This window comes from Protobothrops mucrosquamatus, unplaced genomic scaffold, assembly GCF_001527695.2.
Source record: "Protobothrops mucrosquamatus isolate PMUCROS unplaced genomic scaffold, P.Mucros_1.0 scaffold2277, whole genome shotgun sequence".
Taxonomy (NCBI): domain Eukaryota; kingdom Metazoa; phylum Chordata; class Lepidosauria; order Squamata; family Viperidae; genus Protobothrops; species Protobothrops mucrosquamatus.
In genome coordinates this window covers 57,484-82,321 of record NW_015388364.1, presented here as the reverse complement: position 1 = coordinate 82,321, position 24,838 = coordinate 57,484, and the positions used below count along the sequence as shown (strand labels likewise).

The following is a 24,838-nucleotide window of genomic DNA, read 5'->3' as shown; positions in this document are numbered from 1 at the left end:
TCTCCCTCTTTCTCCCTCTCTCCCTCTCTCTCTCTCTCCCTCTCTCTCTCTGTCTCTCTCTCTGTCTCTCTCTCTCTCTCTCTCTCTCTCTCTCTCTCTCTCTCTCTCTCTCTCCCTCTCTCTCTCTCTCTCTCTCTCTCTCTCTCTCTCTCTCTCTCTCTCCCTCTCTCCCTCTCTCTGTCTCTCTGTCTCTCTCTCTGTCTCTCTCCCTCTTTCTCCCTCTCTCCCTCTTTCTCCCTCTCTCCCTCCCTCTCTCCCTCTCTCTCTCTCTCCCTCTCTCTCTCTGTCTCTCTGTCTCTCTCTGTCTCTGTCTCTCCCTCTCTTTCCCTCTCTCTCTCTCTCTCCCTGTCTCTCCCTCTCTCCCCCCCTCTCTCCCTCTCTCTCCCTGTCTCTCTCTCTCCCTCTCTCCCTCTTCGCCCTCCCGCAGACGGTGTCGGCAAACAGCGAGAAGATCGCCACCGAGGAGATTAAGTGCAAAGCCTTGGCTGACAACGCCCAGAAGGACTTGGAGGAAGCTCTGCCCGCCTTGGAGGAAGCCATGAAGGTGGGTGAGAAGGGGGCGCCCCCAGCCACAGAAGGTGGGCACCCCCCATGGGCACCGTGAAGGTTTGAGGAGAAACCGGGCAGGAGTAACGGACGAATCCCTTAAACGCGAGCCAGCGGGCAGGTTAGACCGTGGTGGCCGAGGTGAGGGCAGCGTTTCAGCGCAGGAGGGGCGGGAGGGCGCCCCGAAGAGAGAGACCCCCGTCCCAGAGCGCCCCTCCCCACTTGTGGGGCGGGGGCCCTCCTCCCCCGCCCCCTTCCACACTGAGGAGGTCCCTGGACCCCTCTTGGGTGAGAAGCCCCCCCCAAAACCCTGGGCCTCCCCCTCAGCAGGTCTTATAGAAGCCCCTCCCCCTCATAGCCCCCCCCAAAAGCCCCCTCCCAAGCTTCTGCCCTTGAAGACACCCCCTCCATATATATTTTATGGCAGCCTCCTCCTCATAAATACAGTGACAGTAGGAAAGCCCCCTCCCCTAATTACCAGGGGCCATCTTGAAGCCCCCACCCCATATATCTAGATATTGGCACTGAGAGAATTCCCCCCCCCAATAAGCCTGGGGAATATTGGATTTGGGGTCTCCGGAAGCCCCCAATTTAAAAAACAAAACAAAAAACGTGAGCCAGCCATGTGCGGCAGCAGCCCAAAAAAGCGAATACAATCCTCGCTTCGCGTAAACAGAGGCGTAGAATCAAAAATCGCCTGAAGCATTAGTCCCTCTTTGTAAAGCCTTAGTAAGGCCACACCTGGAATACCTGCGTCCAGTTTTGGTCCCCACGTGACAAAAAAGATGTTGAGACTCTGGAAAAAGGGCCGAGAAGAACAACTAAGATGATTTAAAGGCCTGGAGACTAAAACATAGGAAGAACGGTGGCAGGAATTGGGTTGGTCTAGTTTAATGAAAATAAGGACTAGTGACATGATGGCAGTCTTCCAGTATTTGGGGGGGGGGCTGTCACAAAGAGGAGGGGTTAGATGACCTCCAAGGTCCCTTCCAACTTTATTATTATTATTATTATTAAGTCTTAAAGTGGCAGAGGAATTCTGGAAGATGAAGTCCTGAAGTAGTAAATTGGCTGAGGAATTCTGGGAGTTGAAGTCCCCCAAGTCTTAAAGTGGCTGAGGAATTCTGGGAGTTGAAGTTTCCAAGTCTTAAAGTTGCCAACTTTGGAGAGCCCTGGTATAGGGTCTCCTGCTTGTGCAGGGGGCTGGACTAGAAGACCTCCGAGGTCCCTTCCAGCTCCTATTCTATTCGAAGGCTAATTCACTCTCTGGCTTCCCAGGCCTTGGAGTCCCTCAACAAGAAGGACTTGACGGAGATCAAGTCTTACGGCCGGCCACCTACGCTGGTGGAGACCGTGATGCAGGCGGTCATGATCCTGAGGGGCAACGAGCCCACCTGGGCTGAAGCCAAGAAGCAGCTAGGTAAGAGGTCCTGAGGAGCCCACCTGGGGGACCAACTGGGGGTCGTCTATCTGTCTCCTCCGTGGAAGACATCTAGGTTTCCTCGGAACGAACCCTCAACTCTCAGAGGGATCCACAACATGGCTTCTCCTGTGGAGGAGGTTCTGGGCCAGACGACTCGATGACTTGGACCTGTCTCCTCCAGGCGAGCCCAACTTCATCAAGCAACTGGTGCACTTCGACAAGGATAACATCTCCGACAAAGTTCTCAAGAAGATCAGCGCCTACTGCTCCCAGCCAGACTTCCAGCCGGATATCATCGGGAGGGTCTCGGTGGCCGCCAAGTCGCTGTGCATGTGGGTGCGAGCCATGGAGGTGAGGAGCGGCCTTCAGCCATGGGATGGCGACCCTGGGTCTTCCCACCCGGAGCTCGCTAAGTTCTCCCCTCTTGCCCCCCCCGCCCAGATGTACGGACGCATCTACCGCGTGGTGGAGCCCAAGCGGGCCCGTATGAACGCCGCCTTGGCCCAACTGGCGGAGAAGCAGGCGGCCCAGGCCGAAGCCCAGGAGCGCCTTCGGGAGGTCGGTGCTGCGGAGTAGAAGACGATCCGGGACGGGGTGTCTCAGCCTGGGCAGCTGTAAGACGTTGTGGACTTCAACTCCCAGAATTCCCCAGCCGGCATTGAATTCTGGGGAGGCGAAGTCCACAGATCTAAAAGTTGCTAAGGGTTGAGAATGGTGGACCGGGGGGGGGGATGGATTGGCTAATGGAGGGGGTGGGAATCCCCGGAGGTCCCTCTCACCCCGAAGGGAAGGGGAAAAGAGAAAGAGAGAAAAGAGGGGAGGGAGGGAGGGAGGGTGGAAGGGACAGAGATGGGAAGGAAGCAAGGAAGAAAGGAAAAGGAAAAAGAAAAGGAGGAGGAATAGATAGGGGAAGGAAAGAAAGAAAGAAAGAAAGAAAGAAAGAAAGAAAGAAAGAAAGAAAGAAAGAAAGAAAGAAAGAAAGAAAGAAAGAAAGAAAGAAAGAAAGAAAGAAAGAAAGGAAAGGAAAAGAAAGAAGGAAAAAGAAAGAAAAAGAAAGAAGGGGAAAAAGAAAGGTAGGTAGGAATAGTTATGGGAAGAGGAAGGAAGGAAGGAAGGAAGGAAAAGGAAAAAGAAAAGGAGGAAGGAATAGATAGGGGAAGGAAGGAAAGAAAGAAAGAAAGAAAGAAAAAGAGAAAGGAGGAGAAAAAGAAAGGGAGGTAGGAATAGTTATGGGAAGAGGAAGGAAGGAAGGAAGGAGAAAAAGAAGAGGGAGGGAGGAATAAATATGGGAAAGGGAAGGAAGGAAGGAGGGAAGGAAGGAAGGAGATGGAAAGGAAGGGAAGGGAAATAGGGAGAAAAGGAGGGGTAGGAGATGGGAAGGAAGGGAAGAGATGGAAGGGAAGGGAAATAGAAAAGAAGGGAGGGAGGGAGGAAGGAAGGAATAGAGATGGGAAGTGGAAGGAAGGAAAGAAATGGAAAGGAAAGGAAGGAGAGAGAGGGATGAGAGGAAGGAAGGAAGGGAAAGGAAGGGGGAAGTCGCCCCCTGTGCAGACCCAGGCCAGCCCTTCTCGGGGGGGGGAGCACCAGGGGGGAATGGCCTCCGTGGAGGGCCTTGAGACCCCTCCCTCGCCCTCCTCCCCCCCCCCCAGGTGGCGGAGAAGCTGGAGATGCTGAAGAAGGAGTACGAGGAGAAGCTGGCTCAGAAGGAGGAGCTGCGCAAGAAGTCGGAGGAGATGGAGGTCAAGCTGGACCGGGCGGACAAGCTGGTCTCCGGCCTGGCCGGGGAGAAGATCCGCTGGGAGGAGACCGTCAAGGTGGGCCTGGATCCCACGGGCCCCCCAGCCTCTCTCCGGCTCCCTGGGAAGACCCCCCCCATGGGCCCCCATGGGGGTCCAGCACCCCCTTGGCCAGCCAGGGCGAAGTCCCGGGGCTCTGGGGCAGGAAAGGAGGGAGCGTGTGTGTGTGTGTGTGTCTGTCTGTCTGTCTCTAACCTTGGCAACTTATGATTTGTGGACTTCAACTCCCAGAATTCCTCAGCCAGCCTTCTGTCCCTCCCTCCCATCTTCCTTCCTTCCTTCCTTCCTTCCTTTCATCCATCCATCCATCCATCAATCCATCCTTCCATCTCTACTTCCTTCCATCCATTCACCCTTCCATTGATCGCTCCATCTCCTTCCTTCCTTCCTTCCTTCCTTCCTTCCTTCCTTCCTTCCTTCCTTCCTTCCTTCCTTCCTTCCTTCTTTCCTTCCTTCCTTCCAAAAAGACTTTTCAGAAGAGACAGCCATTTGTCTGAACTGCTATAGGGTCTCCTGCTTGAGCAGGGGGTTGGACTAGATGACCTCCAAGGTCCCTTCCAACTCTATTCTCCTCCTCCTCCTCCTCCTCCTTTTTAAGAAGAGATTGGATAACCATCTGTCTGAAATGGGTTAGGGTCTCCTGCTTGAGCAGGGGGCTGGACTAGAAGACCTCTGAGGCCCCTTCCAACTCTGTCCTTCCTTCCTTCCTTCCTTCCTTCCTTTCCTTTCCTTTCCTTTCCTTTCCTTTCCTTTCCTTTCCTTTCCTTTCCTTTCCTTTCCTTTCCTTTCCTCCTCCTTCCCATCTCTTCCTCCTTCCTCCCTCTCTCCTTCCCTCCCCCCTTCCTCTCTCTCTCTCTTCCTCCCTCCCCTCCCCTCCCCTTCCATGCTGGCTGGAGGAATTCTGGGGAGTGGGAAGTCCAGAGGTCCGAAAGCCGCAGAGGCTGGAGACAGCCCCCCCCCCCCCGATGGATGTCTGGAGGGCTCTTGGCTTCCCGCAGGGCCTGGAGGAAGACCTGGGCTACCTGGTGGGCGACTGTCTGCTGGCCTCGGCCTTCGTGTCCTACATGGGGCCCTTCCTCTCCAACTACCGGGATGAGATGGTCTCCCACATCTGGATGAAGCAGGTGAGCCCTCCTCCTCCTCCTACTCCTCCTCCCACTTCTAGGCCTGATGATGTTCCCTAGTTGGGTCATGAAATGTCTGCAAGAAAAGCACCCAGCTCAGTGAGCACCAGGGACCCCACAGTCCTCCTCCTCCTCCTCCTCCTCCTCATCTTCCTCTTCCTCCTCCTCCTCCTCCTCACACTGATGATGTTCCTACTTGGGTCATGAAACATCTGGAAGAAAACAATCAAGCTCAGTGAGCACCAAGGACCCCACAGTTCTCCTCCTCCTCCTCTTCCTCTTCTTCTTTCTCCTCGTCCTCCTCCTCCTCCTCCTCCTCCTCCCCCTACTCCCACACACCCTTCTAGCACTGATGATGTTGCCTAGTTGGGTCACGAGACATCTGCAAAAAAACCCACCCAGCTCAGAGACCACCAAAGACCCAACACTACTGCTCTTCCTCTTCCTCCTCTTCTTCCTTCCCTCCTCCTCCTCCTCCTCCTCCTCCCCCTGCAACCAAGGGGAGGGGGGAACCGCTGGGCTTTTGAGGCCCAGGTCTTTCTCCCGTCCTTCGGAGAGGGAGGACCGGAACGACCCCCCTGGCCTGGCGGGCCTGGCAGGGACGGATCTGGGAGGGCTCCCGGTGCTGAAGGCAGGCCAGCGTGGTGCCCAGACGGCCGGGGCCTGCCCTGCCCGGGCTCCTCCCGGCTTTCCTCCCGGCTTCCTTCCCTCCCGCAGATCCGGCAGCTGCACGTGCCCTGCTCGCCGTCCTTCACCTGCGACAGCTTCCTCTCCAACCCGACCCTGGTGCGCACCTGGAACATCCAGGGACTGCCCTCCGACGACTTCTCCACCGAGAACGGGATCATCGTCACCCGGGGGAACCGGTGGGGCCCGCGTCCTTCCGGGCCTGCCTGGTGGAGGGGCTCTGGGGTGGGGTTCGGGGGGGGGCGTCGGGAGACAACCTCCCCCCCACGGAGGGTTCCCGAAGGCACCGAAGAGGTCCTGACGGGGCCTTTCGTCTTCCCTTAGGTGGCCCCTGATGATCGACCCTCAGTGCCAGGCCACTAAGTGGATCAAGAACATGGAGGCCAAGAAAGTGAGGAGCCCCCCTTTGACCCCCCCCTGCCCCCCAAGCACAGCTTCCTCCTGGGGCCTCCCCTCCATCCCTCCCTCCTTCCTTCTGACTTTCTCCTTCCTTCCTTCCCGTTCTCATCTCCCTCCTTCCCTCTCTCTTCCCTCCTATTCTCATTTCCTCCCTTCCTTTCCTCCCTCCCTCCCTTCTCTTTCCCATTTCCTTCCTCCCTCCATCCATCCTCTCTCCCTCTTTCCAAATTCCTTCCTCTCTCCCTCTTTCCCTTTCTTTTCTCCCTCCCTCCCTTCTCTTTCCCATTTCCTTCCTTTCTTCTTCCTCTTTCCGATTTCCTTCCTCCCTCCTTCCTCTTTCCCATTTCCTTCCTCTCTCCCTCCCTCCCTCCCTCCCTCCTCTTTCCGATTTCCTTCCTCTCTCCCTCTTTCCCTTCCTTTTCTCCCTCCCTCCCTTCTCTTTCCGATTTCCTTCCTTCTTCCTCTTTCCCATTTCCTTCCTCTCTCCCTCCCTCCCTCCCTCCTCTTTCCGATTTCCTTCCTCTCTCCCTGCCTCCTCTTTCCGATTTTCCTCTCTCCCTCCCCTCCCTTCTCTTTCCCATTTCTTTCCTCTCTCCCTCCTCTTTTTGATTTCCTTCCTCTCTCCCTCTGTCCCATCCTTTCCTCCCTCCCTCCCTCCCTCCCTTCTCTTACCCATTTCCTTCCTCCCTCCCTCCCTCCTCTTTCCGATTTCCTTCCTCCTTCCCTCCCTCGCTGGGGCTGGGCCAGGGCTCCCCGCCATTCGAACGCCCTGCGTGGGGGGCAGCAAGCGATGGTCCCCAAACAGCCCCCGGGCTCAGAGACCCTCTCCTCCGCCCACCGGACCCCCGCCCAGAGCCTTCCTCCTCCTCCTTCCCCTGGCCCAGGGCTTGAAGATCATCGACCTGCAGATGCCCGACTACCTGCGCATCCTGGAAGCGGCCATCCAACTGGGCTCCCCGGTGCTGCTGCAGAACGTGCAGGAGGAGCTGGACCCCACCCTGGCCCCCATCCTCAACAAGTCGGTCACCAAAGTGGGTGCGTGCCACCGGAGCAGGGCCTGGGGGGGAGGAGGAGGAGCAGCCCCCCCCTTGCACTCCCGTGACCGGGCCCTAACACACACCCACATACACACACACATCTGTATCCGGTAGGTGGGCGCCTGCTGATCCGGCTGGGGGACAAGGAGGTGGAGTATCACCCCGAGTTCCGATTCTACCTCACCACCAAGCTCTCCAACCCTCACTACACGCCCGAGACCTCCTCCCAGACCACCATCGTCAACTTCGCCGTCAAAGAGCAGGTAGGCGCTTCGTCCAGATGCCCTCTGGGTGGCCCCCCCTGCTTTGACCGGCTCCTGGGTGGGAATGGCGGGCGACTATGGGCGAAACACCCACCGGGGGCCCTCCTGCTTCCAGGGCCTGGAGGCCCAGCTGCTGGGCATCGTGGTCCGGAAGGAGCGGCCCGAACTGGAGGAGCAGAAGGACTCGCTGGTCCTCAACATCGCGGCCGGGAAGAGGAAGCTGAAGGAGCTGGAAGACGAGATCCTCAGGTGGGACTCTGAAGGAGACGGACTCACGACTCCGCGGGCAGGACGATTTGTGGCAGGGGTGTGTGTGTCCAACCTTGGGAGCTTTTAAGACTTGTGGACTTCAACTCCCAGAATTCCCCAGCCGGAATTCAGAATTCAGCACAGCTAGGATAACAACGAACCTCAACTTTTTTGGATTGGGAAACTTCCTTAGTAGAGGGTGGGAACGCGGGCGATGTAATATACCTTGACTTCAGCAGAGTGAAAAAATAATAATAAAAATAAAAATAAATAAAAATAGCCTATGACAAGTTAAATGAATAAACGTCAATTTACAGTAGATGGCCTGACCATTCAGTAGGAACCTGTTGTGCTGGCTGGGGAATTCTGGGAGTTGATGTCCACAAGTCGTAAAAGGAGCAAGTTTGAAGACCCCTGCTTGTGGACTTCAACTCCCAGAATTCCCCAGACAGAATTCAGAATTCAGCACGGAGAGGATAACAACAAATGTCACCTTTTTTGGATTAGTAGATGGTGGGAACGCGGGCGATGTAATGTACCTTGACTTCAGCAAAAATAATAATAATAATAATAATAATAATAATAATAATAATAAGAATAATAATAATAATAATAATAATAATAATAATAATAATAATAATAATAATAAGAAGAAGAAGAAGAAGAAGAAGAAGAAGAAGAAGAAGAAGAAGAAGAAGAAGAAGAAGAAGAAGAAGAAGAAGAAGAAGAAGAAGAAGAAGAAGAAGAAGATGATGATGATGATGATGATGATGATGATAGCCCATGACAGGTTAAATCAACAAATGTTAATTTACAGTAGATGGCCTGACAATTCAGTAGGAACCTGTTGTGCTGGCTGGGGAATGCTGGGAGTTGAAGCCCAGGCCTCTGAAACGGGCCAAAGGTTGCAAAACACTGGTCTTAAGTTTTGGGGGGAAACGATTTTTCACCTGTGTGGTATAATAATAATAATAATAATAATAATAATAATAATAATAATAATAATAATAATAATAATAATAATAATAATAATAATAATAATAATACACTATACTATACTATAATAATAATATAATATAATATAATTAATATAATAATATAATATAATATAATATAATAATATAATTAATATAATATAATATAATATAATATTAATATAATATAATATAATATAATATAATATAATAATATAATATAATATAATATAATATAATATAATATAATAATATAATATAATATAATAATATAATATAATATAATATAATATAATATAATAATATAATATAATATAATATAATATAATATAATATAATATAATATAATATAATATAATATAATATAATATAATATAAATATAATACAAATATAATATAAATATAATATAAATATAATATAATAAATATAAATAATGATAAAGTTGGAAGGGACCTTGGAGGTCATCTAGTCCAACCCCCTGCTCAGGCAGGAAACCCTATATACCATCTCGGACAAATGGCTGTCCAGTCTCTTCTTAAAAACCTCCAGTGTTGGAGCATTCACCGCTTCTGGAGGCAGGTAGTTCCACTGGTTAATTGAGAACAATTGTTCTCACTGTCAGGAAGTTTCTCCTTAGTTCCAGATTGCTTCTCTCCTTGATGAGTTCCCATCCGTTGCTTCTTCTCCTGCCTTCAGGCGCTTTGGAGAAGCTCATTTCACAACCGCTCGGAAGAGGGAGACACGGGGGTCCACGCGTTGGCTCAGCTCTCTGTCCTCCCGCCCGCAGGTTGCTGAACGAAGCCACCGGCTCCCTGCTGGACGACGTGCAGCTGGTGAACACCTTGCAGACCTCCAAGGTGACTGCCACGGAAGTGACAGAGCAGCTGGAGACCAGCGAGATGACCGAGATCAAGATTGACACCGCTCGGGAGGCGAGTAGCCCCATCGCTTTGGGTTCTTCTGCGACAGGCTTTCCAACCTTGGACACTTTCAGACGGGTGGACTTCAACTCCCAGAATTCCCCAGCCAGCCAGCCATGACTTTTTTTTCCCCCCCTCCTACCTTCTATAGCGGAAAGATTGCAGAGGAAGGGATTATAAGAGAGTAAGCACATCGATGGGTGTACACATCACAAGGAATGCATTAGTTTCAGGGAATTCTGGGAGTTGAAGTCCACTCACCTTAAAGTGTCCAAGGTTGGGAAGCCTAGTTCTACAGCAGGGGTCTTCAAACCCAGCAACTTTAAGACTTATGGGCTTCAATTCCCAGAATTCTTCAGCCAGCTATGCCTTTTTTCCCCTCCTACCGCCTATAGCAGAAAGATTGCAGAGGAAGGGATTGTAAGAGAGTAAGGACATCGATGGGTATACACACATCAAAAGGAATGCATTAGTGCCAGGGAATTCTGGGAGTTGAAGCCCACTCACCTTAAAGTGTCCAGTGATGGGAAGCCTCGCTCTACAGCAGGGGTCTTCAAACCCAGCAACTTGAAGACTGGCTGGGGAATTCTGGGAGCTGAAGTCCACCTGGCTTCAAGTGGGTAAGGTTGAGAAAAACACTGTGCTAGAACATGACCAACAATGCGTGCCTCCCAAAGTTGTGGGCGTTCCATCACTGGAGGGTTTTAAGAAGAGACTGGACCGCCATTTGTCTGAAATGGGATAGGGTCTCCGGCCTGAGCAGGGGGTTGGACTAGATGACCTCCCAGGTCCCTCCCAACTCTGTTGAAGTTCTGTTCTGTTCCGTTTTGATAGTCTTTATGGAAGTCTCTGTTTGACTCAACAGTCACTTAGATGGACCCATTTAACAAAATAACAGAATTGGAAGGGACCTGGGAGATCTTCTAGCCCATCCCCCTGCTCAGATCTATCTATCTATCTATCTATCTATCTATCTATCTATCTATATATATATATATATATCTACCTACCTACCTACCTACCTACCTATCTGTCTATCTGTCATCTATCCATCCATCTCTCATCTATCAGTCATTTATCTATCTATCTATCTATCTATCTATCTATCTATCTATCTATCTATCTATCTATCTATCTATCTATCTATAGTATATCTATCTATATCTAGTATATCTATATCTAGTATATCTATCTATCTATCTATCTATCTATCTATCTATCTATCTCTGTCTATCTATCTCTATCTATCTATCTATCTATCTATCTACCTACCTACCTACCTACCTACCTATCTGTCTATCTGTCATCTATCCATCCATCCCTCCATCCATCCATCTCTCATCTATCAGTCATTTATCTATCTATCATTCTATCTATATCAATGTATGTATGTATGTCTCTCTCTCTCTCTCTCTCTCTCTCCCTATCTATCTATCTATCTATCTACCTACCTATCTGTCTATCTGTCATCTATCCATCCATCCCTCCATCCCTCCATCTCTCATCTATCAGTCATTTATCTATCTATCATTCTATCTATATCAATGTATGTATGTCTCTCTCTCTCTCTCTCTCTCTCCCTATCTATCTATCTATCTATCTATCTATCTATCTATCTATCTATCTATCTATATCTATCTATCTATCTATCTATCTATCTATCTATCTATCTATCTATCTATCTATCTACCTACCTACCTACCTACCTACCTACCTGTCTATCTGTCATCTATCCATCCATCCCTCCATCCATCCATCTCTCATCTATCAGTCATTTATCTTTCTATCATTCTATCTATCTATCTATCATCTATCTATCTATCTATCTATCTATCTATCTATCTATCTATCTATCTATCTATCTATAGTATATCTATCTATATCTAGTATATCTATATCTAGTATATCTATATCTAGTATATCTATCTATCTATCTATCTATCTATCTATCTATCTATCTATCTATCTATCTATCTCTGTCTATCTATCTCTATCTATCTATCTATCTATCTATCTATCTACCTACCTACCTACCTACCTACCTATCTGTCTATCTGTCATCTATCCATCCATCCCTCCATCCATCCATCTCTCATCTATCAGTCATTTATCTATCTATCATTCTATCTATATCAATGTATGTATGTATGTCTCTCTCTCTCTCTCTCTCCCTATCTATCTATCTATCTATCTACCTACCTATCTGTCTATCTGTCATCTATCCATCCATCCCTCCATCCATCCATCTCTCATCTATCAGTCATTTATCTATCTATCATTCTATCTATATCAATGTATGTATGTCTCTCTCTCTCTCTCTCCCTATCTATCTATCTATCTATCTATCTATCTATCTATCTATCTATCTATCTATCTATCATCTATCTATCTATCTATCTCTATTAGCTATGTAGCTATATCTCTCTATGTCTATCTTTATCGATCCATCCAGCAACTTTAAGACTTATGGGCTTCAATTTGCAGAATTCGTCGGCCAGCTTTCCCCCCCCCCCCAACTTTGCTGAAGTCAAGATATATTACGTCGACTGCATACCCTCCGTCTATTAAAAAGGTTATCAAAAAATGGAATCAAGGTAATCTAGCCACATTTCTTGCGGTCCTGTCTGTGCTGAATTCTGGTAAACGCTGGCTAGGGAATTCTGGGACTTGAAGTCCACAAGTCTTAAATATCTATGGAGGTTCTCAGTCATCCAGGTCATGGTTGTCTCAAAGAGACAATTGGACTTTCTTGTTTTTCTTTGAAGACGTTTCGCTTCTTATCCCAGAAGCTTCCTCGGCTCTAACTGGATGGAAGAGAAGGGAAGGATTTATATTCCTTGCCAGCAGCCTGCCCAGGTGACCCTGAGGACACAGGTCAAGCTCCAAGTGGCCTCAACGACTCTCTAAAAGAAGACAAATGACCGGCTGTCTGCAAGGAGTATAAATCCTTCCATTCCATTACTCTCTTATAATCCCTTTCTCTGCAATCTTTCCACTATAGGAAGTAGGAGGGGGAAAAAAAAGGCATGGCTGACAAATTCTGGGAACTGAAGGTCCATAAGTCTTAAAGTGACCGAGTTTGGTCTACAGGATCCCTTTTCTGAGGTCGAGATGGGTTATGGGATAGGGGAAAGTCCCCCCCTTCCTCCCCCCCGCTGCCATGTTGTGGCTGTTCCCTCACTGACACACACACACACCCCTACGCTGTCCCTGTAGGCTTACCGGCCTTGTGCCCAGAGGGCCTCCATCCTGTTCTTCGTGCTGAACGACATGGGGCGCATCGACCCCATGTACCAGTTCTCGCTGGACGCCTACATCGACCTGTTCAACCTCAGCATCAACAAGAGCCATCGCAGCCACAAGCTGGACGAGCGAATCCGACACCTGAACGAGTACCACACCTACGCCGTGTACAGGTGAGCTGCCCCCCTCCGCCACCTTTGGGGGGTCCAGGCAGGCACCCCCCAACCAGAAGACCCCAGCCGCCCTTCCACTATCTCCCACAGGGAGAGTTGCACGCGGTGGTCTGGGCCTGTACGGTAGCCTCAAGTTACGATCATAGGTAGTCCTTGTTTAGTGACCGTTCAAAGTTACGACGGCACTGGGGAAAAAGGGACACAGCCTTTTTTCCCCGTTATGACCGCTGCAGCATCCACATGGTCACGTGATCAAAATTCAGACGTTTGGCAACTGGTTCACATTTATGACGGTCCCAGGATTGTGTGATCTCCCTTTTGCGACAAGGAAAGCGAAGGGGTTACTCATTTGTCAGCGGCAGCGATTCACTTAGTAGTAGTAGTAGTAGTAGTAGTAGTAGTAGTAGTAGTATTCTGAAATGGTGTAGGGTTACCTGGCTGAGCGGGGGGTTGGACTAGATGACCTCCAAGGTCCCTTCCAACTTTATTATTATTATTATTATTATTGTTGTTGTTGTTGTTATTATTATTATTATTATTATTATTATTATTATTATTATTATTATTATTATTATTATTATTATTATTAACCCTGGGGATGCAGCAAGGCCCAAGACCCCCCCCTGGCAGGGGACCCTCACCCAGGTGTGTCTCCTTCTGCCCAGGTACACCTGCCGGGGTCTCTTTGAGCGACACAAGCTGCTCTTCAGCTTCCAGATGTGCGCCAAGATCTTGGAGACATCCGGCAGCCTCAAGATGGATGAGTACAACTTCTTCCTGCGGGGTGGAGTGGTTAGTACTGGGAGGGGGGCAAGGAGGGGCGGGCTGGGGGCAGCCCCGGCTACATGGGTTGGTTTATTTCATTTTTTTATCCCGCCTGGATTAATTTATAAGCGACTCAAAGAGGCAAACATAGCCTAATGCTCTTCCTCCTCCTGTTTTCCACACCACCACAACGACAACCCTGTGAGGTGGGTGGGGCTGAGAGAGAGGGATTGGCTCACCCAGCCGGCTCTCGTGCCTAAGGCGGGACTAGAACTCCCCATCTCCTGGTGATTGGCCCAAAGTCATCCAGTCGACTTTCATGACTAAGGAGGAACTAGAACTCACCGTCTCCTGGTGATTGGCCCAGGAACCAAGTCAGCATTCATGCCTAAGGCAGGACTAGAACTCCCCGTCTCCTGGTGATTGGCCCAAAGTCATCCGGCCGGCTTTTATGGCTAACGCGGGACTAGAACTCACCGTCTCCTGATGATTGGCCCAGGAACCAAGTCAGCATTCATGCCTAAGGCGGGACTAGAACTCCCCGTCTCCTGGTGATTGGCCCAAAGTCATCCGGCCGGCTTTTATGGCTAAGGCAGGACTAGAACTCACCGTCTCCTGGTGATTGGCCCCAAAGTCACCCAGCTGGTTTTCATGGCTAAGGCGGGACTAGAACTCACCGTCTCCTGGTGATTGGCCCAAAGTCACCCAGCCAGCTTTCATGCCTAAGGCGGGACTAGAACTCCCAGTCTCCTGGTGATTGGCCCACTATCACTCAGCTGTCATTCATGCCTAAGGCGGGACTAGAACTCACCGTCTCCTTGTGATTGGCCCAAAGTCACCCAGACGGCTTTCATGCGTCATTTGGAGCCCAAATGAATGTGAGACCCGGTCTTATTTTGGGGGAGAGACGTGGGCGCATTACACAGTGCCCTCCATCAGGCGCCCTCCTCTCTCTCTTTCCGTCCCTCCGGCAGGTGCTGGACCGGGAAGGCCAGATGGACAACCCTTGCACCAGCTGGCTCTCCGACATCTACTGGGACAACGTCACGGAGCTGGACAAGCTGACCAATTTCCACGGCATCATGAACTCCTTCGAGCAGTACCCCCGGGACTGGAACCTGTGGTACACCAGCTCCAAGCCGGAGAAGGCCCTGCTGCCAGGTCTGGAGCCCCCCCTCCCCCCCCCGGCGGACCCTTCCGGATTCAGCCGCCCGCTGCTTCCCTTCAGCCTCCGGCGACGATGACGCGGCACGCCTGCAAGGGGCAGGAGCACCCGTGGAAGAGAATCTTTGTCGCTCACTCAGGGCTGGACTGTGGGGTCCCGGGGGGGGGGTCTCCGAGCTGGGTGGTTTTCTGGCAGACGTTTCGCCACCCGAGTAGGGGACGTCATCCGTGCTACATAGGGAAAGCTCAAGCCCTCCCAGCACGGTTCCCTAGTTGGACCTTGAAACGTCTGCAAGGAAAACAGTCATGCTCAGAGAGCACCAAGGACGATAGGGTCTTCTTCCTCCTCTTCCTCTTCCTCTTCCTCCTCCTCCTCCTCCTCTTCCTCCTCCTCCTCCTCCTCCTCTTCCTCCTCCTCCTCCTCCTCCTCCTCCTCTCCAGAAACCCCCCTCCCTTCTAGCACTGATGACGTAACCTAGTTGAGTCTTGAAACGTCTGCAAGGAAAACAATCACGCTCAGAGAGCACCAAGAACGAACGACACGGTCTTCTTCCTCTTCTCCTCCTCCTCCTCCTAGCACTGATGACATTACTTAGTTGGGTCATGAACTGTTTGCAAGGAAACAGCCAAGCTCAGAGAGCACCAAAAATCACACGATCCTTCTCCTCCTCCTCTTCCTCCTCCTCCTCCTCTTAATCCTCCTCCTCTCCCCCTCCCTTCTAGCACTGATGATATTACCTAGTTGGGTCACGAAACGTCTGCAAGGAAAACAGTCACGCTCAGAGAGCACCAAGAACGAACGACACGGTCTTCTTCCTCTTCCTCTTCCTCTTCCTCTTCCTCCTCCTCCTCCTCCTCCTCCTCCTCCTCTCCACAAACCCCCCTCCCTTCCAACACTGATGAAGTTCCCTTGCTGAGTCTCGGAACGTCTGCAAGGAAACCACCCAGCTCCGAGACCACCGAGGACCCCACAAAGCGGGGGCAGTTCAGCCTTGCCGCCCTCTGAGCCCAAAGCGGGGAGACGGGTTCGCAGTCTGCCGAGAAGACCCAGGCCCTAATATCCCCTTTGGCAAGGCTCTGCTCTGCTCTCAGTGTGCAGAGAAGGTCACCTGGGGGGAGGGACTCCTGAAGACCATCTGGACGGGGGGGAGAGCTGGCTGTCTAGGCCAGACCAGCCCCACTAACCGTCTCTTCCTGCCTTTTCTCCCCACCACCACCACCCCCCCGTTCCAGGCGAGTGGGAAAACTCCTGCAACCAAATGCAGCGCATGCTGGTGGTCCGGTCTCTGCGGCCGGACCGGGTGGCCTTCTGCGTCACGGCCTTCATCGTCTCCAACCTGGGCTCCCAGTTTATCGAGCCCCCCGTGCTGAACATGAAGTCGGTGAGCGAGGAGACCCTCTCCTGCCAGGAGACCCCCATACCATTTCAGACCAGCGGCTGTCCAGTCTCTTCTTAAAAAAAAAGCTCCAGGGATGGAGCGCCCACGATTTCTGAAGGCCAGCCGTTGCACTGATTGTAACAGAATCATAGATTCAGAGCTGGAAGGGACCTTAGAGGTTGTCTAGTCCAACCCCTTGCTTCAGCAGGTGACCCTAGTCAATTCCAGACAAATAGCCGTCCGGTCTCTTCTTAAAGCCCTCCAGTGTTGGAGCGCCCACAACTTCTGGAGGCGAGGAGTTCCACTGATTAATTGTCCTCGCTGTTAGGAAGTTTCTTCTTAGTTCCAGGCTGCTTCTCCCCTTGATGAGTTTCCCTCCGTTGCTTCTTGTCCTACCTTCGGGTGCTTTGGAGAAGAGGTGGACAACCCCCCCTCTTCTTTGGGGCAGCCCCTCCAATCCTGGAAGGCCGCTCTCCCCATTTTATCCTCTCCTGCTTTCTGCTTGCAGGTGGTGGACGACTCCACCACGAAGACCCCCCTGATCTTCGTGCTGTCTCCAGGCGTGGACCCCACCTCTTCCCTGCTGCAGCTGGCCGAGAACTCGGGCATGGCGCAGCGTTTCCACGCCCTGTCCTTGGGCCAGGGCCAGGCCCCCATCGCCACCCGCATGATTAAGGACGGGGTCCACCAGGGTGAGTGCCAAGCCCTCGCTCCACCCTCGGCACCTTCCTCTTCATCACTCCGAAATCCGGGAGCCTTGCTGAGTCTCCTGGGGCCTTCCCCTCCGCAGGTAACTGGGTTTTCCTGGCGAACTGTCATCTGTCCCTGTCCTGGATGCCCCAGCTGGACAAACTGGTGGAGCAGCTGCAGGTCGAAGAGCCCCATCCTTCCTTTCGGCTGTGGCTGAGTTCCAGCCCCCACCCCGAATTCCCCATCTCTATCCTGCAGGCAGGCATCAAGATGACGACGGAGCCCCCCACGGTAAGAGAGGGGAGCCCTGGGGAGGGGGCTGAGTCTCCCCAGGTAGCCCCCGAATGGGCCCATCCCTGCAAGCAACCCTTTGCACTTTGGTCTTCTCTCGGTCCAAGCGGTTAGCCTCCAATCCTTGGTAGGAAAGTGCCAAGTGAGGTCAGTTTTCTATGGAGTAGAGCAGGGGGTCTTCAAACTTGGCCCTTTGATGACTTGCGGACTTCAACTCCCAGAATTCCTCAGCCAGAGTGAGGGAACTATGACCCTGTGATGACTTGTGGACTTCAACTCCCAGAATTCCTCAGCCAGCGTGAGGGAACTATGACCCTGTGATGACTTGTGGACTTCAACTCCCAGAATTCCTCAGCCAGCATGAGGGAACTATGACCCTGTGATGACTTGTGGACTTCAACTCCCAGAATTTCTCAGCCAGCGTGAAGGAACTAGGACCCTTTGATGACCTGTGGACTTCAACTCCCAGAATTCCTTAGCCGGCATGCCTGGCTGAGGAATTCTGGGAGTTGAAGTCCACAAGTCATCAAAGGGCCAAGTTTGAAGACCCCTGGAGTAGAGGATGAGGGTCTTCTTTCTATACCAGGGGTGTCCAACATTGTCCACTTGAAGCCTTGCGGACTTCAACTCCCAGAATTCCCTAGCCTGTTGCTTTTTTTTCTTTTTCCCTGCTTTGCTAAAGTCAAGATATATTACATCTACCACACACCCATCTATGAACAAAATTACCCTGTCGAAAATATTCGTAGCCTAGCCGCCTTTGTTTCTTGTCCTATCCATGTTGAAAACTAGCCATTTCCTGGCTGAGGAATTCTGGGAGTTGAAGTCCACAAGCCATAAAAGGGTCATAGTTCCCTCACGCTGGCTGAGGAATTCTGGGAGTTGAAGTCCGCAAGTTGCCACAAACATACAACCTCAGAATGATTCGATGGGGTGTTTGCAAGACCCCCGAAGCACGGTTAGCCCCAAGGGGCTGGTCATTCTTGCTCCACTTTGGGGAACCAAGCCCAACGGCCAGCCGTTGACCACCCAAAGACTTGGTCCTTGAAGGACCTAGAACGTCGGACCATGGATCTGACCAGCTTTCCCAAACCGGCTTTCCTGGCTTGTCTCCCGCAGGGCTTGAAGGCCAACATGAAGCGGTTGTACCAGCTGATCACGGACATCCAGTTCAACCGTTGCACGAAGCCCAGCAGGTACAAGAAGCTGCTCTTCGCCCTCTGCTTCTTCCACAGCGTCCTCCTGGAACGCAAGAAGTTCCTGCAGCTGGGCTGGAACATCGTCTACGGCTTCAATGACTCGGATTTTGAGGTGGGGGTCACCTTGGAGGGAGGCGGCGATGTAGGCAGGCGGGGCAGGGCAGCCATTGGGAACTGAGAGGATGGTCTTGGGGGGCCTCTCCGCTCTGGCTTTCTGGCCTGATGGCCTGATGACCTTAACCCTAACCCTAACCTTAACCTACTCTGGCTTTGTGGCCTCAAGGCCTGACCCTAACCCTCACCCTACACTAACCTTAACCCTAACCTTAACCTTAACCCTAACCCTTAACCCTTAGCCTAACCTTAACCCTAAACCTAACCCTAACCCTAACCTTAACCCTAACCCTAACCCTAACCTTAACCTTAACCCTAACCCTAACCCTTACCTTAATCTTAACCCTAACCTTAACCCTTACCCTTAACCCTTACCCTAACCTTAACCTTAACCTTAACCCTTACTTTAACCTTAACCCTAACCCTTACCCTAACCTTAACCCTAACATTAACCCTAACATTAACATTAACCTTAACCCTTACCCTAACCTTAACCTTAACCTTAACCTTAACCCTAATCCTTACCCTAACCCTAACCTCAACCCTTACCCTAACCTTAACCTTAACCTTAACTCTAACCTTAACCTTAACCTTAACCTTAACCTTAACCTTAACCCTAACCCTAACCCTAACCTACTCTGGCTTTGTGGCCTCAAGGCCTGACCCTAACCCTCACCCTACACTAACCTTAACCCTAACCTTAACCTTAACCCTAACCCTTAACCCTTAGCCTAACCTTAACCCTAAACCTAACCCTAAACCTAACCCTAACCCTAACCCTAACCTTAACCTTAACCTTAACCCTAACCCTAACCCTTACCTTAATCTTAACCCTAACCTTAACCCTTACCCTTAACCCTTACCCTAACCTTAACCTTAACCTTAACCCTTACTTTAACCTTAACCCTAACCCTTACCCTAACCTTAACCCTAACATTAACCCTAACCTTAACCTTAACCTTAACCCTAATCCTTACCCTAACCCTAACCTCAACCCTTACCCTAACCTTAACCTTAACCTTAACTCTAACCTTAACCTTAACCTTAACCTTAACCCTAACCCTAACCCTAACCTACTCTGGCTTTGTGGCCTAATGGCCTGACCTTCACCCTAAACCCTAACCCTCTGTATCCTGACGGCCTACCTAACCTTATCCCTAATCCTAACTTGCTGTGTCTCGGTGGCCTGATGGGCTGACCCTAACCGTGACCCTTTGTGGCCTGATGGCCTGACCCTTAACCCCGGAGCGTCTAGGAGTTGCAATCCACCTGTCTTCAAGTGGGCAAGGTTGGGAAAAAACCCGTTCGATGCCATTCTTGGGCTTGGACCTGAGATCACGCCGGGCCTTCCTTCCCCTTCCCCACCCCATCGACACTCACCTGTCCGCCAGGTGTCCGAGAACCTCCTGAGCCTGTACCTGGACGAGTACGAGGACACCCCCTGGGACGCTCTCAAGTACCTGATCGCGGGGGTCAACTACGGCGGCCACGTGACGGACGACTGGGACCGGCGTCTGCTGACCACGTACATCAACGACTACTTCTGCGATCAGACCGTGGCCGCCCCCTTCTACAAGTAGGTGTTGGGCGTGTGTGTGTGTGTGTGTGTGTGCGTGTGTGTGTGTGTGTGTGTGATTGCAAGGGCTGGTGGGGCTGGGGAGGGAGGAAAGCAGGAAGAACCCCACCTGGGTCTCTGCTGGGGCTGACGGAAACCTTTGGAGTCGAAGGTTGATTTAGGAGACACTCCGGGCGGTTTGATCCTGAGTTTATTTACTGTGTAAGTACCTGGAAGGGACAAACGTATATAATACTCCTTCCAACCAAGTAAGGTGGGTTGGGCTGAGAGACTGCGACAAAATCACCCTGGCGGCTTTCATGGCTAAGATGGGACTAGAACTCACCGTCGCCTGGTGATTGGCCCAGAGTCACCCATCTGGCTTTCATGCCTAAGGCAGGAGTAGAACTCACCGTCTCCTGGTGATTGGCTTAAAGTCACCCATCCTAAGGCAGGACTAAGGTGGGACTAGAACTCACCCTCTCCTGGTGATTGGCCCAGAGTCACCCAGCCGGCTTTCGTGCCTAAGGTGGGACTAGAACTCCCCGTCTCCTGGTGATTGGCGTAAAGTCACCCATCCGGCTTTCATGCCTAAGGCGGGACTAGAACTCCTAGAACTCCCCGTCTCCTGGTGATTGGCGTAAAGTCACCCATCCGGCTTTCATGCCTAAGGCGGGACTAGAACTCACCGTCTCCAGGTGATTGGCCCAGAATCACCCAGCCGGCTTTCATTGGCAAAGAGAGGGCTAGAACTCTCCATCTCCTGGTGATTGGTTTAAAGTCACCCAGCTGGCTTTCATGCCTAAGGCGGAACTAGAACTCCCCATCTCCTGGTTTCTAGCCCGAGATCTTAATCACTAGGCCCAACTGGCTCTTTGTTTGATAACCATCAACACTCTTCTATTTTCTTTCAATGAACAAAGCTATTATTATTATTGTTGTTGTTATATATTGCAATAAAACCTAGAACAGACCAATGAGTAGCAAGCCGTATCCGGAACACCCTCCCTGCTTCAGATCCGGGTATCGCACACTTCTCCTGAGCTCTCCCTCTCTCCCTCTCCCTCTCTCTCCTTCCTTCTCCCTCTCTCCCTCGCTCCCTCTGTCTCTCCCTTTCCCTTTCTCTCCTTCCTTCTCCCTCTCCCTCTCTCCTTCCTTCTCCCTCTCTCCCTCGCTCCGTCTCTCCCTTTCCCTTTCTCTCCTTCCTTCTCCCTCTGTCTCCTTCCTTCTCCCTCGCTCCCTCTGTCTCTCTCTGTCTCTCCCTTTCCCTTTCTCTCCTTCCTTCTCCCTCTCCCTCTCTCCTTCTCTCTTCAGACTGACGGCATTAGACACTTACTACATCCCCAAGGATGGCAACCTCTCCTCTTACAAGGAGTACATCAGCCTGCTACCCGGCATGGACCCCCCGGAGGCCTTCGGCCAGCACCCCAACGCCGACGTGGCCTCGCAGATCACCGAGGCCCGGACCCTCTTCGAAACTCTACTCTCCCTCCAGCCCCAGACCACCCCCACAGGGGTGGCCGGTCAGAGCCGCGAGGACAAGGTACCCCCCCCTTCCCAAAGTCCAGCTTGTCACGGTCTGAACTGCTTGCGCCTTGGGCAGACGTCCAGGTTGCCCGCTAACCGGGTTTACCCTGGCGCAGTTGCCGGTCATCTTAGTTGCTCTTCTCTTCAGCTCCCTTTGGTGGTAAACCAGGGACTTGACAGGTCACCTTGCTCTCCTGTGCAGGGGTCTTCAAACTTGGCCCTTTGATAACTTGTGGACTTCAACTCCCAGAATTCCTCAGCCAGCGTGCTGGCTGAGGAATTCTGGGAGTTGAAGTCCACAAGCAGGGCTCTTCAAACTCGACCCTTTGATGACTGGTGGACTTCAACTCCCAGAATTCCTCAGCCAGCGTGAGGGAACTATGATCCTTTGTGTATGTCTTCCCTGCCCACCCCTGTGTCCCACCTCCCCTTCACACACCCCCCAGGTGCTGGAGCTCTCATCTGACGTGCGCAGCAAGATCCCGGAGGAGATCGACTACGAGGGCACCTGTAAGGTGCTCTCCACCGATCCCTCCCCTCTCAACGTGGTCTTGTTGCAAGAGATCCAGCGTTACAACTCCTTGCTGCAGATCATCAGGTGAGGAGGGGGCCACCCCACTGCCTCATGTGTGGGGCGGTGAAGTTTGGGGTCTCTGCTTTGGGGTCTCCGTCACTGAGCATTCCCGGGTCAAACCATCAAGAGTTTTTCCCTTGGCAATCCTCCACTTACAGCTGCAGTTGAGCCCAACATTTCTGTCGCTAAGCGAGACAGTCGTTAAATGGGTTTCATGACCTTTCGGGCCACAACTGTTAAGCGAGTCAATAAGGTCACAAAAGGAGACTACAGCAACAGTCGTAAATATGAGTCAGTTTCCCAGCATCTGAGTTAGCGGTCATAAGTGTGAAAAACAGTCGAGTCACTTTTTTCAGTGCCATTGTAACTTTGAACGGTCACTAAATGAACTATCGTAAGTCGAGAACTTGGCTGCAGGCGTCCTGAAGTGAGAGTGGCCTATTTCTGCCTGGAAGTTGGATTATTTGCGGTGAATGATGATCGTTTAAGTACTTAGAACCATGTTTCTCACCTTGGGCAACTTTAAGATGCGTGGACATCAACTCCCAGAATTCCCCAGCCAGCCTGGAATTACAAGGAGTAGCATAACAATGGCTGAGGTTTTAAAACGAAATTTTAAGGTAAGCGCAGTCAAATTTAATGAAAAAGCACGCTTGGAAGGATGAAGCAGAAGTGGCCGTGGATGACAAAAAAAAAAGATATTTTAACTTAATATCTGGTCGTTTTAATATAGGTAGTTGACTTGACTTAACGTTCTTTTAGTGACCGTTCAAAGTTACAACGGCACTGAAAAAACACGACTGTTTTTCACCCTTACAACCATTGCAGTATCCCCCACGGTCATGTGATCGAAATTCAGATGCAGAGAGGGGAAAAGATAGCAGCCAAGGAGGACAGCGAAAAAAGCAGAATTAAACACGAAAAGGCAGAGCAATTTTGATGGAAACGAAAATTGTATTAGGAGTGAACGAAAAGGAGCGAAGGGGATCAAAACTCAGATCGGTGCAATGGAAACTGAAGTGAGAGAATGTCGGAACGACGAGTATTTTAGAGATTTCTGTGAAAAAAAGTCTCCGTATCGCATATGAAATGAATTTTATAACCATGGTTCTCAATAAATCAGATGAAAAGAAATCAATAAATGCCGCAGGAATGTTGAAAAGTAGAAACTCACAGGGTATAATTAGAGAAAAGTTAAAACATCAAGACAGGAAGTCCTTGATTTACAATGGTTTGCTTAGTGACGGTTCAAAGTTACGACAACACTAAAAAAATGACCTATGACCGTTTTTCACCCTTACGACCGTCGCAGCATTCCCCCCGTCACGTGATCAAAACTCGGACGCTTGGCAGCTGACTCGTGTTTACAACGGTGCCAGTGTCCCAGGGTTATGCAATCCCCTTTTGCAACAAGCAAAGTCTCACAACTGTGTGACTGACTTAACCACTGCAGTGATTCACTTAACAACAGTGGCCAGAAAGGTGGCAAACTAGGGCCAAAGTCACCTGATGACTGCCCCACTTGGCAGTGAAATTTTAGGCTCATTTGTGGCCGTAACTGGAGGACCAGCTGTGTAGACTTTTAAGGGTGGATGATGAAGCGAAAGGGCCGAGGATGGAAAAAAACGCAGACTTAAGACTGCGATTGCTGCAAAATTAGATCGTGTGTAAAGCGTCGGAAGAGATTGTTGCCGAGAGTGTTCCTCTTCCTTCTTTGGGGAGCGTGGGCTTTGGTGTGCTGGACCCCGCAAGGCCTAAATTGTCCCCCCTTTTCTCCCCTCCCCGCTCTGACCCCCCACGCAGCTCATCGCTGGTGGAGCTGGAGAAAGGCATCCAAGGGTTGGTGGTCATGTCGACGGACCTGGAGGAGATCTTCAACTGCATCTTCGACGCCCGCGTGCCCCCCATGTGGGAAAGGGTAGGGGGCTCCTGGTTCCTGCTGCTCGTGGCTGCCCCCTCCTCTTTTATGCCCCTTCCTTGAGGGGGGTCTCCTCTGCCCCACGGCCTCCAGCTTTGGAAACAGGGAGACCCTGGTCACTGCAACACCGTCGCTGCGGGGACTGGCCCCTTCTCAGCTCTGTGTCCCCCCCCTCCCGCAGGCCTACTCCTCCCAGAAGCTCCTGGCGGCCTGGACCCGGGACCTGGGCCTGCGGGTGGAGCAGTTTGCCCGCTGGGCGAAGACGGCTCACCCGCCCGTCCTCTTCTGGCTCTCCGGCTTCACCTTCCCCACCGGATTCCTGACCGCTGTCCTGCAGGCAGCCGCGCGGCAGAACAACGTACGGGGAGGGGCGGGGAGATGCTGGGGGGGAGGCAGCGGGTGGGCCGGACGGGCGAAGTGGGTGGGTGGGTGCTGCCCCCCCATCCTCAGTGCCCGACGCCCTTTTTTAATTTAATTTTTTTTTTGGCAGATCTCAGTGGACACCCTGAGTTGGGAGTTCATCGTGTCCACCGTGGACGACAACAACCTGGTGTACCCCCCCAAGGTGGGTGCCCCCTCCCCTCAAAATAAGAATCCCTCCCTTCTCCCCCCCCAAGGCAAGCAGCCCCTCCTCTTCCCCCTCCCTTCTCTGATGTGCCCCTCCCCAGAAGATGGGCACCCTTCTCCTCTCCTGCAGGGTAAGCCCCCTCCTGTCCTCCGTCCCCCATAAGGGTCCCTCCCCCTATATGTGCCCCCTCCCCTTCCCCCAGAAGGTAAGCACCCCCTCCCCTCCTGACCCCCCAAGTAACCCCCGCAATGTAAGCACC

At 51.5% G+C, this 24,838-nt stretch overlaps 1 protein-coding gene across 1 annotated transcript in view; it reads left to right on the top strand.

Moving 5' to 3' along the window:
* The window catches only part of DNAH2 (dynein axonemal heavy chain 2), a 71,782-nt gene that overhangs the window by 46,140 nt on the left and 804 nt on the right, over window positions 1–24,838 (top strand). Inside the window, exons 38-62 of the mRNA XM_015824542.1 lie at window positions 428–544; window positions 1,825–1,966; window positions 2,151–2,320; window positions 2,411–2,527; window positions 3,619–3,783; window positions 4,764–4,889; window positions 5,607–5,755; window positions 5,901–5,967; window positions 6,860–7,010; window positions 7,127–7,275; window positions 7,391–7,524; window positions 9,287–9,431; window positions 12,636–12,835; window positions 13,501–13,627; window positions 14,575–14,761; window positions 15,998–16,146; window positions 16,652–16,835; window positions 16,934–17,124; window positions 18,244–18,435; window positions 19,829–20,013; window positions 21,307–21,535; window positions 21,966–22,117; window positions 23,897–24,011; window positions 24,193–24,369; window positions 24,502–24,576. Of these exons, the coding sequence (XP_015680028.1) occupies window positions 428–544; window positions 1,825–1,966; window positions 2,151–2,320; window positions 2,411–2,527; window positions 3,619–3,783; window positions 4,764–4,889; window positions 5,607–5,755; window positions 5,901–5,967; window positions 6,860–7,010; window positions 7,127–7,275; window positions 7,391–7,524; window positions 9,287–9,431; window positions 12,636–12,835; window positions 13,501–13,627; window positions 14,575–14,761; window positions 15,998–16,146; window positions 16,652–16,835; window positions 16,934–17,124; window positions 18,244–18,435; window positions 19,829–20,013; window positions 21,307–21,535; window positions 21,966–22,117; window positions 23,897–24,011; window positions 24,193–24,369; window positions 24,502–24,576 (3,795 nt within the window). The remainder of the gene's footprint in view (window positions 1–427; window positions 545–1,824; window positions 1,967–2,150; window positions 2,321–2,410; window positions 2,528–3,618; window positions 3,784–4,763; window positions 4,890–5,606; window positions 5,756–5,900; window positions 5,968–6,859; window positions 7,011–7,126; window positions 7,276–7,390; window positions 7,525–9,286; window positions 9,432–12,635; window positions 12,836–13,500; window positions 13,628–14,574; window positions 14,762–15,997; window positions 16,147–16,651; window positions 16,836–16,933; window positions 17,125–18,243; window positions 18,436–19,828; window positions 20,014–21,306; window positions 21,536–21,965; window positions 22,118–23,896; window positions 24,012–24,192; window positions 24,370–24,501; window positions 24,577–24,838) is intronic.